Here is a 20713-nt window from a genome sequence, read left to right on the forward strand (position 1 = left end):
TCAAAAGCATGTCTGCAGATAATTGAACCCTGATAAACCCCAACTCCATTTCTAAAACAACGGTAGACTGAATGCGTGTATGAAGTGGGTGAAAGATGTGTGCTTTTAATTAACATCAAGTATGTGACATCCCCAGCCTTCAGACACAGCGCAGTGTTTGAGGGTTCTATTATTTTAACTTTAAATACAGATCCTGTAAATTTTCTAAGAATTGCAAATGTGCCTATTGTGACCACTAATCATTGAATCACCTTTTAGGCATAATTGATAGAGTTATTTAAGTATCTACACACCAACCATGCTAGATTGAAAGATAGCTAGATAGGCCTTTCAAATATAATGACAAATCTCAGAACTGAATTTTAAATCATTGAGGTTTTTCAACATTTTGTTATTTGACTACTATGTCTAGATGCCCCATGTCACCTGACTTAATTGGCAAGAGCTCATTTTTACTGTATACTCAAGCTAGGAACGTGTTATTGTTAACACGTGTCTCTAGTAATAGCAACCAATGCAGTTCTTGTCAAGGACACAGTAAGAAGTGCAACAGAAAAGTCACAGAATATAATATTGCCGTGCGGCTAGACTGAAAATTTGTGTATTTTTCAAATCTGAGCATCTACATATTTTACTGAGCATGTGAGTAATTTTCTAAGCCATGCCTGGAAGACACAGTTACATGATAAATAACCTCATAAAGCTAGAAATGATAGCAAGGGGGAAAAATCTACTTTTCAAATCCCAGGAAATAATATGCAAGTTTTCATCAAAATTAGAAATATATCAGCTGGGTTTTTTTTTTCAACTGTATATTCTAAAGTCTTCAGCTATGAAACAAATTATTCCTTTACTCTTTATATAACTTAAGACTTTAGGGATGAAATCCTACATTTCCAATGGTTGAAATAAGAAATGTTATTATTATGCCAACACATGTAAATATGATGGGGTGATGAGTATTGATGATGTAAATGTGCTTCAGTAGGGAGTTTCCCACTTTCTCTGAGTGTATCTTATGTTATCTCACGTGTAAGTAAGCTGTAGTCTTTGCCGCCACCTTTGCTTTTCTGTTTAAATTTGGGCTGGTAGGATCAGGAAGTACAGACAATGCATGGGTATCTGCATGGGACTGATGCCCTTGGTTTTCCGCATGGCACTTACAGTAGGATGCCACTTAGCAGAATGTGTTGTTTCTGGTGTAATTTTCCATGTTAGAATCACTCTCCCCTGTAACGCCATGCTGGAATCCTTCCCTTGGAGGGCTTCCCTTCCTTACAGTCAATGCATAGGGAAGCTTCCCTGCGGATCTCCGACAACCACAGGATAGGAAACTGGGATGTGCATAACACATACACACACACACACACACACACACACACACACACACACACACACACGAGCATGTGCGCATTATGATGGTTGCTTTCTAACCCAGACTGTTAATGTCTTAAAGAACACTACACAAAGACTAAAGAGTGTTAACCTCAATGTTTGATGTCCTTGTTTAAATGTAAAGCGTTGCTCTGAAGGTGGATACTGCAGACTAAGATATTATTAGAAAAGTGAAATGGTCCTTTAAATTCATCAGTTGTTTGCGGGACCAGCTTTTCTTTACTGTTTAGTAAGAATGTGTGTGTGTGTGTGTATGTGTGTGTGTGTGTGTGTGTGTGTGTGTGTGTGTGTGTGTTAGAGAGTTTTTTGAGGTGTGCCTGCTTGTGTCATGAACTGGATTAGCCATCTCACGAGCATAGCCAGTCAAGTAGTTTCAATGTAGGCAGAATGATCATGCATCAGCCTCCCAGAGTCCTCTCCTTCCTTGCTTGCTTTCCATGCACTTAATTCTCAGACAAAAACAAAAACAAAAACAAAACAAAATGTTCCAGATGCCCAGTTCAGTAAGTCAGAGATTGAAGCAATGAAGATAAGAGAATTATTGTGCATGCGGGGCTGGACCGTTAGTGATACAAGGTCAAGAATTGACCGGCAAACAGGCTGGGGCCTCGGGCAGATGATGCACGTTTGCCTCCCCAGCTGTTGGACAGAAGCGAATGCGGCAACTATGTCTGTCCAGTGCCATGGCCCATGCCATCGCCAAGGCCTTGTGTTCGTATTGCCTGCCATCGCTCTCCTGACACGTCAAGTCATGGAACTGAGGTGGCATTGTGGTTCCTTAACTATCTGGGATGTAACCAGAAATACGTAGCAAAGCATGGCACATCCACCTGTGGTGCTGCTGAGGGGTGCGTTTGCATTATGACTGACAGTCTCTCTTTGTCTTTCCTTCTGTAGCAGTTCTATGCTGCCCAGCTAGCCGCAATGCAGGTTTCTCCAGGAGGGAAGCTCCTAGGCCTACCCCAAGGCAACCTTGGTGCTGCCGTGTCTCCTACCAGCATTCACACAGACAAGAGCACAAACAGCCCACCACCCAAAAGCAAGGTACCCTTTTCAATAAGCTCATCTTTCTTTGCACTTAAGCCTCTTCTACTTTTCACTCAGTATTTATTGAAGGTCTCGTAGATTCCAGTTACTGGGCTAACTAAACTCGGGCTGTACGCGGAGGTAAGACTTTTAGAAGCAGTGATAGCTCTATGTATAAATTTACATTTCTAATAATTGACTTATTCACCCAACAAACATATCGAGAGTTACAGTGAAAACCTGAGATGGGCATCTTTGAACCAATGAGTTTATATAGCCTTAAAAATAGATATCTATAAAACAATAAAATAGCCACGCTTTATAATCAAAAGAATAATTGATAATAAATTTTGTGAAGCCATGTATGTATAAAGTTCATTAGAAGTTATTAGGAAGGAGAGATTGGTTTCAGCAAGAAACACAAATGTTTGCCAAGGCATAAACAACTGAAATAGAAACTTAAGTACGAGTAGAATTGAGACATATGGAGTGTTTCTTAAAAACTATCAATAACTGTTATAATGCAGTAGGGCAACGGCATAGTTGTAATTTTAGATATGTCACCCATCCACCAAGATTATCATGTAAAGACATAGAGATAATAATAGGACTAGGAGACTATTTAAACACAGTTCTGGCTTTAGAGCTATGGAAACATTTCCTAAGAACACGGGAAGGGCTGGGGGGCGTAGTGAAGATGAATGCTTCTTAGCGGAGAGCAGAGAGTCTCGTGTGAAAAGTCTTTTGTGTGTGCAGACTTCACATGTGTGCTGTTGTGTGAACACATTAAGCTTTCTGTGCAGCAAGCAAGGCTAGCCAGAGGGTGATGTTTTCTGTGATTATTCAGGAAAAATAAGTATAAATATTTTAACTCTACTAGAAAATACTAACCAAAAGTCTGACACTGCTAATAATTTTTCCACCAAGCATCTTTTAAAAATTCTCTAGGAATTTGCTTCTGTCTTCCATCCCATGAACAAGGTATGGAGCTGTCCTAGGGCGGTCCGGGTGGACCAGGCATGACGGATGTGAGTGAAGTGCATGAGAAAGATTAGAAAGTATTGAAAGAGACTTTGAGCTTAGAACATCAGCTCAGTTCCTGTAGAACTCCAGGGGTGGACTGTGGAGAAGGGACCATTGGGTCAGTTGGGGAAAGATTTCCAATTACTTTTTTTTCTAGAATTCCCAGTGCCTTTTCTGTATTGCTAAGCAAAGAACACATTTGCAAAGGAGAACAAGTCACAGAGGAGCTAGGACTGTGGCTGAGGGAAATCCTTGCACATTGGGGGACCCCAAAGTGGGGACATATGCCACTTTCAAATCGCTTCCTCTGTTTGGCAGACCTCACATGCCATTAGCTTACTGTCTAAGGCCCAACCTGCTTCTCTTTATAATCTTGGACACATGCAAAGCTTAAAGCTCAGAAGTAATTATAACAGCTACGAAATCAAGTTTAATTCTAAAGTGGTGGTATTGTGACAGCTCCTGGTGATAGCAGTTTTAAAGTGTTATATTTGCAGATACATTTTCACCAAAATAAAGATGCGTAGCAGCAGAGTCCTTGCTTTACACAGGTCCCTCTGTGAAGGGTGATTCTGTTTCTCCCGCTTGGTACGGTCCCCTTCACATCAATGACTCGATACATGACAGTGTGTTACATTAGGGTACTGCCTTTCAGCACTGCAGACTGCTTTCTGTGATTAGTATATTTTCAACAATTTTACTTATACAAATAATGAGAAAGTATGTAACACCAGGCGGCCTCGCCCATCTTTGTCTTTGCTTAGTCCCCCAGTCATCCATCCATCTGTCCATCCATTAGCAGGCCGGCTGGGCTCTTGATGCAGTGCTCCTTTCTTTCGTGGGTAACAATAGCAAATGCCAAAGCCACGGCAGGTCTTTTTTGTTGTGACTGAGGGAGGCTTAGTGAGCCAAGTGGGTGTGTGTACTCATAAAACCCAATGCAGTCATCGCAAAGAACATTGTCTTAGCAGTGTTAAAGTGCTTTTACATCTCACAGTTTTGTGTGTGTCCCTCTATTTCACAAGAGAGAAGGAGTAGATTGTGTCTTAATTACCATGATTGACATAATGTAAACATATATTCTACAGTTTATCTTTGGAGTGTAATTACTTTGTAAGAGTTAGCCTTCATGAATTTTCTGTCACACCAAGCTTAACCAATGGGTGCCCTTCTTCCCACCCACAGTTATAGCAACATATATAAAGATTTAACATTTTTCTCTTTCAGTATCAACAATTTAATAAAGCATATGTTCCTTGCCCAGTGTCCTCTAGCATGCTTCCTGTCACTACTTTCATTGTTAGGAAGAATTCCCAAATATGCCCATGTTGACTTAGTTAATGAGAAAAATACAGTGAGTTAAAAAGAGCCAAGGCACTAAGTTGCTTCATTTGAATGCAGCTCCTACAGAACAACTAGTAATAAATAAATAGGACCCATTTACTCTCTTGTAGCTTAGAAAGATGTTTGCACATAACATGATGAATATTGTGTCTCCACAGAGTAATTTATTCATGAGCATTCATTTATTAGCATATTTATGTTTTTAAGCCATCAGCTATTAGTACCTTAGGAGATATTCTCCTCCCCTCCCTCCCCACCCCTGTGTGTGTGTGTGTGTGTGTGTGTGTGTGTGTGTGTGTTGCTGTTACTGCCAGTGTCTGTGTTTGTCTTCTTACCACACAATAATAGAACGGCTTTGTATGCATATCCACTTGGCATAAATGAAATTGATGGCTTATGTTACAAGTGAGTTTACTCTTTGGAGCAGCGGAGTCCCATGTCAAATCATGGGGTGACAGATGGACAGTGATCTTACTGACAGCTGTCAGAAGTGAGGGGTGTGCGCTGAGGAGAATCAGCTCCCCCCGACCTGGATGTACCATTGCCACTGACTCCCAGCTCCAGAGGACACAAGCAAAACTTATTTGCAATTTGCAAAAAGAAAAAAAAAAAGAATATGGAAGGGGGGATCAAAAGGAGGGGCTCCAAAAGACTGTAAAATTGTGCAGCATGAGTCCTCTGATGCATGCTGTTTTCAATCTGCTGTGTGCCAGTTGGAGGCTCGGGGAGTGTGTGCGCGCGCGAGAAGGGATAATGCTGAGAAATGATAGAGTGGCTGTGACCTCCAAGCTCAGCCTGGAAATCCAAGACATTGATTTCACTTAGCATTCCTGCTGAGAGATCTGGCGGAGTTCAGTTGTAATAAAAGAACAAGATTCCGTTCTAATGGTAATGGCGTATGACAGACGTATCACTTTGTCTGTCCTCAGCACCAGAGAGAGCAGGATTGGAGAAAGGTCACCTGACCTGCCTGCGGTGTTGTACAAGTGCTGGACTGAGCTTTGAACTGCCGCGTAGGAACGTAATTATTTATAATATTAAATGATAAAGAAAGCTTTAGAGGACTCACAGTGCAGGTCTGAAAACTGCATGTGGGAATTGCATTTTGTAACGGAGAAAATTCTAGACAATGTCTGGTCTATTCAAAGTCTGCCTTTGAGAGACCTGGTTTCCCTGTCCTTGATGTCAGTGCTTATGGGCCGTCCTCATCAATGCTTGAAGTGGTGTTACTGCGTAATTTTTTTAATGTCTTGGCTTAATTAGTAACTTGCCAAATATATAAATTTATGTTCAGTGTCTAATCTGCCAAGGACTGTATAGTAGAGCGTTAAGACTGCAGGCAAGTTGTAGCATGTCCACAGCCCATCGGGTCTTTCTAGAAACACTGGCTCTCGTCTTGTATCTATGTTTTGAATTCTTCCCTGCAGATCCCACAACACAATTGTCTCTCACCTGAACCAGTGAAGGCAGATATATTTAGCTTCGCAGGGACATTCTCTCAGCTTCTGTGGAACTTTATAGACCAGTTTAAATGGCTACAGGTTGGCACATAACAAGGAATAAAATGATGAAACTTTTGTACAAGAGATTCTGCCTTCTCATACGAAGGAATGTTTAGCATACTGTTGCACGATATTGGAACTTGAAGTTTGCTTCAAATATGCTTGCATGCCTTAACGAATGTTTAAATTTGTTTACAGTCTAGGTTCTGCCACAGAGCAGACTGATAGAGGACGTGTTCCACATCTCCCTTGTTAGTGCCACACGTTGTTTATTTAAATCACTTTCTGTGTATTCTGTAGTCTTTTGAGATCGCAGCCAGCCTCTCTACCAAAGAACCTTTCTCTGTATTAGTTGGGCTAAATGTCGAAGCTTCATGTTTTAAGTGTTTTTTTTTTCCTTGTAAAAGCAATCACCTCTTGCGGTAATTTAAGGGGCAACTTGTATGTGCTGTGATTGAGTGTCTCTTGGTGTTTGATGGAAACGTATATACTTCCAGCAGCCATGAAGAACAGTTAGCTTTAAAAGCTGATGACAACAGAGAACTCCTGGGTGTTTTTCTTTTAACCTCACTGTGACCCTTGTCACACAACACCCCCACTGCCTCAGTGACAGCCTGTGTCCATGGCAAGAACACATAGATTGTCTGAATCAATTTTTTGTTCTTTTCAAATCCTTCTGGCAGTGATGTCCCCATTTGCTCAGCAGTAGCACCTGAGAGTTGTGACAAGGGAAAGCAATGCTTGTCTGCCAAAGCCAGAAACGGCTCCAGCCAGCTGACCAGATACAATCAGCTCCCTTCTGCTGCAGTGTCCTTGTAAATAACGCTTCTGTTTCCAAAGCAAGAGCTACAGCTTTGCGGGTAGCTGATCCACTCTCACAGAAATGGAGCCATCTCTTCTGACGTGGTGGCGTGTGCTTGAATGGGCTGTATCTGTGCTGCCAGTGACTTCTATGAGACACCATTTTTTTTTCAGTGGTACCCATTGTGGACTTTGAAGCTATCAAGTAAACATTGCCCCATGCACTGATCTGCAGAGGCGAGCTTCTACTTTAACTTTCTTAAGTCACAAACTACACATATTCCCAAGATGAGTTGATGCTCTGCTGAGAGGGTGACTCTTGATTGAAGACTGGTTACCATGCATTTAGAAAATGACAGCATTTTTAGTGACTCAAGATAGCTTTTTATAATGCCAAGTGGGAGGAAAAAGAAAGCATGAATGTGAACTGATGGCATCCGGTCCAGCCCTAACCAAGTCTAACCAGCAGTACTGCAAGCTTTCAGAGTTGTTTGATGCTCTTACTTGATTGCTTGTTTAGCTTTTTGGTTTGGGGATTTTGGTTTTGGTTTTGGAACTGGGTCTCAAATAGCCCAGGCTGGATTTAAACTTACTTTTGTAGCCCAGGCTAGCCTTGAACTCCCGATCCTCCCGCTAGCACCTCCCAAGGAGCAGGGAATACAAGCATACACTGTCAAGTCAAAACCAACCTATTTCATTTCTTTTTATTAGAGTTTGTTATCTTCACTAATATGGCAGAAGCATCCTTTCAATATTTAGCACAAAACCTCAGGAGAGGTCCTGAGTTTGAGATGGACCGCAGTATGACTTCTGTGGGGAAATACTCAAAACACCCTACTCAATGTGACTGCAGCTGCCTTTGCCAGCTTTCATGCCTCACATGGAAATGTTTGAGTAGTAATCGTTCTGGAAGTGTTGCCCTGACGATGTAGAGAACCTCAGAATCCTTGCAAGAATATAGCTCCTGTGCTTAGATTCCTGGATTTCCAGGTCATTCAGTATCTCAGTACATCACCACCCAGTACACAGAGCCAGCATTGGCCTGGGCTACAGTATCAGGAGGACTTGCGTTTGCTGCAATGGTCTCCCTAACTGGGGGACTGTGATTAATCAATATATATCGGTGTCAAACAATGCCATGGAACCATCTTCAAATTGTTGGGCCTGAGATGTCTGCATATTCAATCTCGCCTTCAACTTCAGAGCAGAATAATACTTTCGCATCAGCTGATCAAGGCAGCATTGAAATGGACCAAGTGTTGTGTCTACCCCCATGGAAAGCCAGTTAAATACCACAATCTCCCTGGGCCCTTGCTCTGGAGAGACACATCATCTTCCATGGAATAGCTGCTAAACATAGCCTCCCTCTGCATTTCAATATCTGCGACTGAATTGTTCCCCGAGCTTTTGAAATATGCCATGGATGTATCATACTTGCAAGGTACATTCATTTAACAGTCCCCCTGTAGAGCTGAGATGTCAGTGTAGCCCTTATCATTAGCACTTCCTGGGTGGGACAGATTTACAGTAGACATAACATCATCACCCTGTGATTTTAAATAAAGTAGTTTTCTTTCTGTGGTCTCTTGTTACTCAACTGGAACATGTGAAGTGAAGTGTTAGCATTTAAGCCCTGGGAGGAGCCCTGACCCTCCCTCTTCAACTGTGTTCAGTCATAGGGAATCTTCCTGCAGCTTAATGCTTAACCACAGGCTTGATCAGCTCCAGGGCCATTAATGTCCAAACAGGTTACCTGGTAATATATTCTCAGGACTCGGAAAAGGGATAGCAGCTATGTTTGTGGTAGAAAAAGAACACAAATTAAAGGAAAGACAGAGCAGTTACAACCTCTGCATTAAATATAAAGGGAAAACATCCAGGAAGGGTTGAGGTCATGCCCTTTGCATCCCTCCAGCCTGGTCACTGTTGGTATTCTGATTTTGCTTAGAGTGGTTTGAGCCTCAAACACAGCATGGCGACACATGCCAAGTCTCTTTAATGACACAAACCACAGGAAAGAATGGCTCTTGGGTATGTGTCCACCTAGAAAGATCTACTGGGCAATATTTTATCAATGACAGTTGTCCTGTCACTCTGGCTCAATCCATAGGAGAGGCTGTGACAGAAAGGCAGCGTGTTTAAAGCAACTGAATATAAGAAAGGTGGTAAAACCTAAATCATTTAGGGAAGGAAAGATGGGGGCATGTAAGAGAGCAGGCTCACAGAACAGTCGCTCCCCCGCCAGAGACAGCACAAAACACAGTCCACAGTCACCTGTGTTCCTTCCTTTGGGAAATTCACATATGGTTTCCACTCCTAAGAACATACTTTAAGACTGCTGAAATGGTTTAGACCCTCCATAATTGATCAGGCCCTCACAAGAGACTTTACCATTGGCCCCTGTTCATCCTGTTCAGACAATACAGACAGACTGTTGGACCAGAGACAGAGGATGTGGAACTTCCGGAGTTGGTCCCTGTTGGTCAGTGGGCATGCTGCTTAGACATCCCCTTTCATAAGACATGAAAACGTCGGTGGCCTTGTCACAGACAAGCACCTAAGCAGAACTTTAGTATTAAATTGGCACTTCCTGGAAAATAGTGTACTTGTATATGCATTTGTTAGATTGTTAACTGAACTGTCCCCTTGAAAGAACAAAGATTACTATTCATGCTTTCAAATGTCACATAACAGAGAACAAAAATAAACTAATATGGCCATTAAATAGAGGTAAACATGGGGGGTGTCAAACAATAGAAACGGAGCTCTCTAAGTGTAAGGCAGAGAGAGGCCTTGTTAGGAAGCATGACCACTTACTTAGGCAGACTACGGGCAAAGGTCCTGCAGAAGGCTTTTGGTCCAACACACACCCTCCCAGGCACAAGGCCTCTCCACCTCTGCCTGGACTCCTGGGAAGAACAGGGAACCACTACCCCACCCAGCAGAATTACCTAACTCAGAATGACTCCTTCACCATAAGGTATCTTTTTCAGTGGACCCCAGCCAGCTTTCTGAGATTTTCCTCTTTCCTGCCCGTTGAGAGACAGCACAGCCATTTGAGAGTGACACAGAAATTCAACTTGAACTGGGTCAAGCAAGGGGGAAAGTGATCGCTTGCATTAAGTAAATAAGCCACCTGGTCATTCTGATGTCTCTGTCAGGAGTCGAGGCATTACAACGTGGAGGTGGCTTGTGTCCCTCACCTGTTTTTAGTTGTCTCTAAAGGTCTCCCTCTGCTGTGTTCCTTTGCTCGGGATGCTTGCAGGGTCTCCCTCTTCTGTGTTCCTTAGCTTGGGATGCTTGCAAGGCCTCTCTCCCTCTTCTGTGTTCCTTAGCTTGGGATGCTTGCAAGGTCTCTCTCCCTCTTCTGTGTTCCTTAGCTCGGGATGCTTGCTTGGGTCATATCTCTGGATACCTGTGGTCTTACACTTTTGGCTCCAGGAGATACAAACAATGCCCACTAATAAAAATACTTTGTTCTCTTAACACTCTTGTGCACTTTGGTGGGCAAAGACAAAAGTTAAACCACTGAGCAAGTTGGTAGCTTCAGTACGGTCTCAAAGAAAGAAAGCATGGTCTGGAGATGGCTTTGGGATGGCAGAGGGGACCTCTTGATAAGTTTGGTAGAGGACGGCACCTTTCAGACAGGCATTAAGAGAAGGAAGAATTTGACAGTGGAGGACCAGCCATCACACAGATCCTGTGTCTGAATGCAAGGCTCAGGGAAAAGGCCTGAAAGGCTACATGTAGGTCTAGAAGCAGGAAGGACGGTGATTTAAAATTATATTGGGAATTGAGAAAGACAAGACAGGCCAGAGCATAGTCTCAGTGAGCCTGAACTCACCATGTAGAGCAGGAAGCCCGGGAGCTGACAGCGATGTCCCTGGTCAGGAGCTCTCCGGAGAACAGAGACTGCGGATACATGGTGCCAGCCTCGGCTGGGGAGAGATTGTGAATGACATTCTGAGCACTTTTCCCTCTGTTCATTCTGCTGGGGTCACAGGTGTGTGTGTGGCATCTGCCTTGTGATGTGGATTCCGAGATGCAAACCCTTACTGTGTAGCAAGCACTCTCAACCACCGAGTCATCTCTCTCGCCCCTCCATTTTGGTCTCACTATGTGCAGCTCAGACTGGTCCTGAACTGCAAAGATCCTCCTGCTTTTTGGCTTCATGTGCACTAGGGTCACGGATGCTCCTGGCCACGTGTGACACTAAGCTCTTGATTTGCAATCACTAAGTCTCTTATCAGTTTCCTTGTCTACAGCTCTTAGTTATCAGTTCCCTTATTCCCTTATATTCATTTTTTTTAATTTTTTTTTTTTCAAGACAAGGTTTCTCTGTGTAGCCTTGGCTGTCTTGGACTTGCTTTGTAACCCAGGTTGGCCCCAAACTCAGAGGGATCTGACTGCCTAGAGAAGAGGGATGGGGCTATGAGCAGGATGTAAAGGGAAGAAAGAAAGAAAAAAGAAAGAAAAGAGAAAACAGTCCATAGTAAAGCTAGTGTTACTCATATAGTCACAGTGAGCAACCAACGCTTAGTGAGAGGGGGTGGTTATAAGAATTAAGACGATTGTTGTGGAGAAACTTTAATCCCTATAACGTTTCTATGAGGCACAAAAAAATAAAGTGCATGAGTGCAATACGGAAAAAGAATTTCATACGTACACACACAGTGTATTCGTGTAGTCATTCCTTCCCCATCTCTCCCCCTCCAGCCCCTCCCGTGGGCCCCGGCTCCATCTCATTTACATGAATACTTTAATTATTGCTATTATGTACACATATATGTAAATATAAATACATATACATACACACATCTGTATTGTAGAATCTCTCTAGTTATTTTAGTGCTGTTCATATGCACACAGGTCTAGGGCTGACTACTTGGGACTGGACGATGTATCAGAGGTTTGTCCCAGGGGAAAAATCACCTTCTCTTCGGGTCTCAGCAACCAATGGGTGCCTGCAGCCCTTCACCTGGAGATGGAGTCCTGGGAGACTTTGCTCATCCACAGTGGCACGTCAAACGGTGTTATCACTGTGCAGGGCTTGTTCAGGTAGCCATATTGTTGAGGCTTCTCGGCTGCAGCTTCCCAGTCCCGTTGAGAAGCCAGGATCTTGCAGCAGATATCTCAGTCCTCCGGCCCTTACTGTCCTCTGTCTCCTCGTCTGTGGGTTCCCTGAGCCTTTGATGAGAGGTGGCACACTTCCTATTTGTCACAGTCCTCTTCAAACCGACACAATCATGTAGACGTTTGCCTTTCTTCGGGTAGTCTCAGAAAACTTGACGCCCAAGGCAAAGTTGCTTTTTTAAGCTCTGAAGGCCAATGAATTAATGTTTGAATCATCTCTCCAAGACATTCTTAGGAACACTCTGGAATGTGAGTACTACTGACATCCATTGCCACTGGAGGGACAAGACAATTTGACTTGACAAATATGTATTGATTGACACATCATTGTCCATTAGAGGTGGAGGAGCTGAAGATGGGCAGTGCCAATGTGACAAGGATACATAGAAACCATCGCATGCTGCCTACAAAGGGAAACAGGCTTCTATTTATCCCGGAGAAGTTTCTATCTTTACTTAAGGTTGAATCACTTTATCAAGACTGCTTTTGTTGCTAATATTTTCAATTAAAATATAATTGATGGTATTATAGCCACCTCTATGAAGCAAATTACAAGGAGTTTGTTAGTAGTAGTTCAATACTAGTGTGAACCACAGTCAACAGAAAAACAAGCCAACAACAACAACAAAAACTCTTTGCTGCTCAGGTGCCATGGTGAAACTCTGGTAGTGCTAGCACCTGTTTGAAGCAGGAAGATCATAAGTTCAAGGCCGCCTCAGCTACAGCATGAGGCTCAGTATAAGCAAGGGCTGGGGATGGAGCTCCCTGGTCGAGTGCTTAACTGGTAAATGCAAGGTGAGGCTCTGAATACAGTTTTCAGCACTGGAAACAGTGGAATTGCTGTAGATTAATGTGTACTGGGCTTTAGGAACACTCTTTCATAGTGATGGCTTGTGGAGATGCTCAGCATTTAAGAGCATGTGCTGTTCTTACAGTGGGCCTGAGTTCACATTCAAAATCACAATCTACTTCCTAAGAAATTTTATTTCAGACAGATAATAGATATATAGATAGAGCAATATATTATATATGCTGCTAATGACATATATTAATTATATGGCATTTGGATAAATGAAAATTGTGTATATATACATCACATATATATTAATATTATATATACATGCACACACATATATCATATATATTTACCATATATATGATATGTGTGTATATTTGCTTTAATTTGGTACTTATTCAAAGCTTTCTGACTTTAGTATGATTTCAATAACACCCGTGAAGTATTATTGAAAACTTTTAGGTATCCATTTAAAAATCAGTGAGAGACTGGAGATGTGGTCACCAGTTAAGAGTATGTACTGTTCTTACAGAGGATCTGATTTCCGTTTCCAGGCTCTAGGGTCCTAAGACCCTCTTCTGACCTCTGTGGCACAATCACACACATGCGCATATCCAGACACGGAGCAGCAGCCGATGGTGCATAGACAATGCATGTATGCATTCACACATATACATAAAAGAAAATGAACCTTAAATACAAATATATTTGAAAGAGCTTCTGTAAAGTTTGTATAAAGTATCAATGAAAAAAGTAATTTTTGTGATCAGGAATTAGTGGTTTGCTTTATTTAATCATGTGCTTTCAGATGTTCTCATTATCTACTTTTTCTCACTGATATTTTATGTATAAAATATATCAATGCCATTTTTATCATATTCTATAGCATAATGTGAATTCTTCTCAGATATACCTGTTTTCATATCTGCTGCTAAACCTACAATGTGGAAGTGACACTAATTGTAGAAGGTTCGTTTAAGGAGATATAGAATCCTTTTAACTTTTGTGTAGCCCTGCCTGCCTTGGAATTCTCCCTGCAGGCCTGGCTGACCTCAAACTCACAGAGACCCTCCAGACCCAAACCCCCAAGTGTTGGAACAGACCTCACCATGGAAACAGAGACTATCTTAATCCAGAGCCTGAAAACTTGAGACATCGTAGTTTTGGATCAACATATGCCATTTTTCATTATTGCTAATATGAATGGAAGGACGCTGTAATTCCCAAGTGTGTGTGTGTGTGTGTGTGTGTGTGTGTGTGTGTGTGTGTGTGTGTGTGTGTCAGTCAGAAAATGTATGGCTTCCTTAGCATCAGATGTGGAGAAAAAGATGTCCCCACCAAATCTACACAGGATGGTGTGCAGCCCAGGAAGTGTGATGTTAAAGTCTGAGGAGTCTGAAAGGTCAATGTTCATATCTGAAAGTTTCTAAAGTCTGAGACCCGAGCACACATACTGTGCACATAGGTAACTCCTGGGTACCTGAGATTTACAGGGAAGAACATGCCCTCCTTGTAAGTAACTTAATTGGACCTTGTTGGTCAGATCACCTCCCTGAAGAGCCACTGGGCTTGAAAACTCAATATTCCACAGCCTCAGAAGTTACTTTTCCAAGTCTGTGCCCAGCCACCGGAGAAGTGCCAGGTCTCTTATGTTGGCAGGTAGGGATGGCACAGGAGGGGACTCAGGTCTCTTATGTTGGCAGGTAGGGATGGAACAGGAGGGGACTCAGGCCCCTTGTTTCCTCTCCCAGAGGACTGAGTGGGATGGTGAGTGTTGGTGAGCCAGCCTCCTCCTATGATGTCTGGAGGCATGTACACTGGGAATCTCTTCGGAGCGAGATCTCAATTTTATTATGGTGGGTTTCTCTTATACAGAGTATAGGGAGTGGGTGAGGTATAAGGTATGGGACCAATCAGTTCGTGTTATGTAGCTGTTGGTAGGCGGGGCTCACACCAGGATGTGCCAGATGGACCTTGCTGAGTCATTTTTATGAGGAAGTACCCACCAGAGACTATTGCTGACAACCGGGCCAGGCTCGGTCAACACCTCAGAGGGCTGACAGATTCGACCATGGGGTCCAACAGAGAAGTATTCTTACAATTCTGTTTTTCAGGCAATAAAAATGAGATGTTTTTGTTATCTAGTCATCAGTATAAAAGTTCATTTTTCAAGTTATATACTATCCAAATAATAATAAAAACTGTGGTCACTTAACTAGATACAAACTTTTATTCAAATTAGTTGCTACTTCCAAACCTGTACAATAATATCATGTTCTCCAAAATCACAAATTTTGTTTGGCTATAGATCCAATGCAGTATGTAATGAAATGTATGACTTCCAGGACTCAGATACCACTGGAAACCCGCATTTAAGTGGCCTTTCCAAGAACCGAGGCACTTTAATGTTTTTAGTTTATCTTTTAATTTGAGCTGTTCTGTTGTACAGTTTTGATGGCTTTTTTGTGGATATTTCATAAATAGGGGGGTAAAAAGAAATGGGGAACAGAAATAGAATGGATGAAATGTTGCAAAAAAAATCTTTCTCTTGTGGTATTTTATTTCCAGTAGCACTTAAAATAACATGAGAAGAAATGCTGTTGTGAAGTGTGTTTTAAAAAGCATTGTGACAGTGACAGGAATATCCATAAATAGGTGCAGATTTGTGTTTTCTGTACTTCTCTATGCGAGTCTTTGGAGGATCAGAGTTTCATTTTAAGTCAGCAGGAGTCCAGGACTGAGCTCAGCCTGGTGTGTAAAGGGCAAGACAGGAATTTTGGGTCAAAGGATAGACTGTCCCGGTGCCAGTTTTCATATAGATTTTGCTACCACGTATCCAGAAAGTGATGATTCTGACTCAGTTGTGAGAAAACAGCCAAGAAACTATGACTTGGTATGTGTTGGTTGTCATTTCACCTTAGAATTCACCGATTTGCACCAAACTGGAGTTCTGATCTGAGGCATCCAGGAGAATAATTTACACACTTGGAATCACATCAAAAGAGAGAGACCTAAGTGTGGCCTGGAGAGCAGGCTTAGGGTTTAAGAGAGCACTGGCTGGTCTTCCACAGGGCTCAAGTTCCATTCCCAGCACCAACAGGGGATCTGATACCCTTTTCTGACCATTACAGGCACCAGGCACATACATGGTACACAGACTTTTCACAGGCAAAACATCCATACAAGCAAAGCAAAAATAAAATGTCAGAAAACAAATAAATAAAAGCAAGTAAACAGAGAGACGTAACCCATCAGATGGAGCAGATCGCTTTCACTTCATCAAGGTCTTTTTCTGTGGCTGGGCCTTAATATGATCCCAGGAAACATTTACTGGGGTTTGCGTTAAAACAATCCGGTAATAACAACATCTGAACCATTCGCTACCACTATGTGTGGTTTGAGTTTTCACCTTATCAGTCTTGGAAAAGTTATGTTTATTAGTACAGCCTGAGTTAAGAGAAAATGCCATTGTGTGGATGCTTTCTAAATCAATAATGTGGCTTTTAGTTATTCAGATGTGAAGTTTCTGGCCTTTGAGTAACCATTTTATTTTCTAGAGTTTGAAGACATTGAGAATTTGATTAGACAAAGGGAAATATTAAAAGTATTTTACAAAAACATGCTTTCAAAATCTTGCTGAGTCTCAATTAAAAAACAAAAGTCTCCTTGCGGTACATAGTTAATAGCACAGGACTTGTTTTAAATGAGACGGCTTCTAGTGGGAGAGGAAGGAAGGGGGCGCCTAGTTTGAAAGAAACACTGTCAATCTGCTTCAAGCAACAGACTTTTCCTTAAAGAAGCAATATGTCTCTCCCTGGCTTAGATAATTTTTTAAATGATGTCATGAAGTGTTTTTCATAGATGTGGTTTCTAGCACTGCTTTCAGGAGATGTATTGTGATCCACTGGATAGCAAACAGGATGAAAGAAGGAGCAATAACCAAGCCTTCGTACAGTGTAATGGGGAAACCCACAATTAAAGTCCTTTGGGCTGAGTGCTACACCAGAATGGGGTGCGTGCAGGAAGAATGCTTCGAAGGGGTGAGTGGGGTGGGGGTGGGGTACAGGACAATAAAGAAACGACTTGAGGGCAGCACAGAGGCCACAGAGAACAAGCTGCCTTTTCTCTGGATTGTGAAGAATAAAACATGACGGACAGGAACATCTCTCTAGAGCACTGAGTGAATTTAAGAATCAAACCACAAAGATAGAATGTCCAAAAGAAGTGCTCTGGTGGCTTCCCATGGCCCCGTTTGGTGGACCAGCCCCCTTTCCTTGGTCCCCTGTCTCATCACTTCTCTCCCCCAATGTTCCAAATGTGCCATTGTCTCCTTTTCCTTGTTTTCCTGCGGTTTTATTTGGATTTGCTCATTTCTGAACTCTTCCTTTTTACAGTGACTTTCTCTTCTTCTTCCCACTCTTCCCTCCTGACAGCCACGGAATATACTATCTACCCCAAACACCTCTCTATAAAGCCAGCGTGACCTCATTGTGAGTGACCTCCCTGCACATGGATCGGTGCTTTCCACAGCAGCTCAGCACTTACAAAAACTTTACCACCCTTGCTACCCTCCTGTGATTCTAAGTCCCTCAAAGTTAGGATTTTATATTCCCACTAAGCACAATACTTACCTGCCCCTATTGCATTGTCCCTTTTTGAAAAATTAGTAAGTAATTCAGTGGCTTGGATCACTCACTGCAGGAGCATTTCCAAATAACATAGGCAAAATGTAATTTTGCTCAGAAAAAAAAAAATCAGTATTTTTGAGCTATGTTGAAAGACTTGTCCCTAGAAAGATAATGGAACCAAGAGGTAGGCCAGCATTCCCCTCTCTAGTCTAGGAATGACACTGTCCAGTTAGAAACTTTAATGTCTACAGTCCGTGGGAAAGAGACTGTGTGCTGTAGAGTGGATGTACCTGATTTGCAGGCCCTACTGTGATAGGAAGGAAGCTTTCAGACTTTGGCACATTTTGCCCTTGATTCTGATTGGGAAATTAGCTTTAGGGATGTCTTGAGGCTAGGGAAAGCATATCATTAAAACTTGATGGAGGGACTGGATGTTGTAGCCCAGTACGTAGCCTGTTGGCCTGGCATGCAGAAAGCCCAGCGTTTGATCGCCAACACTACATAAAAGCACATGGTAGCACATGCCTGTTACCCCAGCACTTGGGAGGTAGAGGCAGGAGGATTGGCAGTCAGAGTCATCCTTGGCTATGTTTTAAGTCTGAGGATATGATGGGCTATGCGAGGCCAGAAAAAAAAAAACTAGCCCAAGCAGTATTTTGATGAGATACAGGTTAACTAACTGGCTTTCTGCTTTATACATTATCTTCATTGATTCATTAAGAATACATATTTAAGCAAGTAGCCTCCCTCCCATAGGCAATAATCAGGTGAATGGACGTATGGGGATTTACCAACTAGGTTACACTGTTTAATTAATAGTCCAAGAGGAATTTTAGAAGATAAATCTTACCTGTTTGCTGATCTTTTTGAGATTCTCTTTCTCTGCCTCCTGTGTACTAAACAACCCTTTAGGATAATAGAAAAGCAAGTCATCCATTTAAAGAATCACACGTCAGTGACGTTGTTGCCTAGATTGTGTACAGCATTAGCTAATCTACCTCAGTGAACATAATGTATTATTATAACAGTATATACTGTAATATAGTTAATATAATTTCACATAGATACCACCTCATAGCATGTATGAATATAAAATACACTGTGTGATACATAGGTACTTCTATGGAGAAGGACGTTGTGTGGATGTCACATCTATCCTGTAGCAGCCAAGGGGACAGATCTGTCTTAGGTGGTAACCTAGTTAAAGTAACAAACTGCCGAGGCAGAATCACCCATTGTTTTCTCCTTCATTCGGTCCAAGCAGAATGAAAACAGGAAAAGCTTTTCTGGCTCTAGAAGATAGTTCATTGGGTGAGGAGTCCGCTGCAGGTGCCAGTGTGAGGACCAGAGTTCAGGTTCTTTCCATACATTGGAGGACCCCAGAGATTGCGAGATACACAGCATCCTGGAATTAACAAACTCCAGGTCCAGTGAGAGACACGGTCTCAAAAATAAAACAGAGAAATGATTAATGAATATGTCAGTGTCCAACTCTGGCCCTAACACTTACCTGCACTGCACACACACACACACACACACACACACACACACACACAGAGAGAGAGAGAGAGAGAGAGAGAGAGAGAGAGAGAGAGAGAGATATTCTGTAATGATGTCATTATAACTGATAAATAAAATCTTTTATGCTATTCAGACTGAAAAAATATATCATTCTTCTAATGGTATGGGCTGTGAAAAATTAAACATAAGGCACTACAGCTGAGTTCACTACACATTAATTATTTTAATTGACTATTTCTTAAATGAATATCTGATAAATCACTCTTGCCATGTCTCACATCCCACGACAAGCTTAAGTAGAACAGACACTTGAGAATCGTTATCTTCTGAGAACACTCCTACAAAGCCAAGACCATTACAATTAAAATCCGGCTTTTACCTGATACGCATTTCTGTATGCTAGGTTTATAATATAGAAGCAGAATATGTGACCCCACAGAACATCTTCAGTATCTTGAGAAAAATAAATATTTTCTCTCCAAAATATTTCATAAAACTGACCTTAACTGGCATTCTCCATAAATACCTGGTTCCTCAGGGAATTCCTTAAAAACATGTGGTTCCTCCTGACACTGCCATGAAGGAGAATGTACTGATATTGTCACTAAGATGAAGGGGTTGCCAGTTCTAAATCACTATCAACTGGGCATAGCCCTGGGACCCACCTGGGAGGACGTTAGCCTGGAGTGGACACTTGGTCTAACCAGTAAGTGGCTTGAAGTTCCACAGCACCCTCTCAGTCTCTTGCAGTATCACTCTGTGTCATCGTAAACGGATATGTGTCTTATATAGAGAAAACAATAGGTACAGCAAGTAATAACAATAATGATGCTGAGGATAGTAATAACAACAACAACAATAATAATAATACTCCTGTACCTGGAGAGGTAGCTCAGTGGGTCCCTTGAAGAAGTTCCAAGTTTGGGTCTCAGAACCCACATTGGGTTTATTACAACATTCTGTAACTTCAGCTCCATTGGATTTGGTACTCACACTCACACTCATGCATGTGCATGCACGCACGCACGCACGCACGCACGCACGCACGCACACTAAAATTAAACTAAATATTTAAAAGTAATCCCATCGAAATAATGGTATTTGGAACTTTTATAGTGTTTATTTGCAGTGTTCCTATATAAACCTTAAGTGTGCAAATGCGTTTGGAACTTTCATCAGTTTGATTATTTCATAATTTGACAAGTAAACATCTCACAAGGGCCCATAACCAAGTTACCCAGATTGAGGTTGTGTTCTCTTCCACACTGGATATAACTTTTTAATCTCCAAAATTGAGACAAACATTATGTGACTTAAGTTGTCAGGGTTTGTGTTGTTCGACTGTCTTGAGAAGGACTGATGAGCATTCCTCTCCTCTTGGGAAGGTTGGCTCCTTAGACATAGACAGTTGCAAATCCCTCAGCTCAGAGGCACTGTGAGGGAAGTGGGGCTGATGGGCACAGGCTCAGCAACAGGAATAAGTAAAAGCAAACAAGGGGGCTTTGCAGCTCGTAAACCATAGAAGGGAAAGAGGCTGAGGCTAT

At 42.1% G+C, this 20713-nt stretch overlaps 1 protein-coding gene and 1 long non-coding RNA gene across 9 annotated transcripts in view; one reads left to right on the top strand and one right to left on the bottom strand.

Moving 5' to 3' along the window:
- Positions 1 to 20713, top strand: part of SOX5 (SRY-box transcription factor 5) — a 942792-nt gene that overhangs the window by 874135 nt on the left and 47944 nt on the right. For 6 of the 8 annotated variants that reach the window (XM_084765306.1, XM_084765302.1, XM_084765304.1 and 3 more), the window contains one exon: positions 2293 to 2439. The exons of the other annotated variants lie outside the window; for them this stretch is intronic. In XM_084765306.1, coding sequence (XP_084621432.1) covers positions 2293 to 2439 — 147 coding nt within the window. The remainder of the gene's footprint in view (positions 1 to 2292; positions 2440 to 20713) is intronic. 8 annotated transcript variants of the gene reach the window in all.
- The window catches only part of LOC311587974, a 28428-nt gene that overhangs the window by 6036 nt on the left and 1679 nt on the right, over positions 1 to 20713 (bottom strand). The window contains exons 2-3 of the long non-coding RNA XR_014776028.1: positions 18881 to 19092; positions 18499 to 18554 (exon numbers count right to left, since the gene is read on the bottom strand). This is a non-coding gene — a long non-coding RNA (uncharacterized lncRNA). The remainder of the gene's footprint in view (positions 1 to 18498; positions 18555 to 18880; positions 19093 to 20713) is intronic.

This window comes from Acomys minous (assembly GCF_964271855.1).
Source record: "Acomys minous genome assembly, chromosome: 17".
Taxonomy (NCBI): Eukaryota; Metazoa; Chordata; class Mammalia; order Rodentia; family Muridae; genus Acomys; species Acomys minous.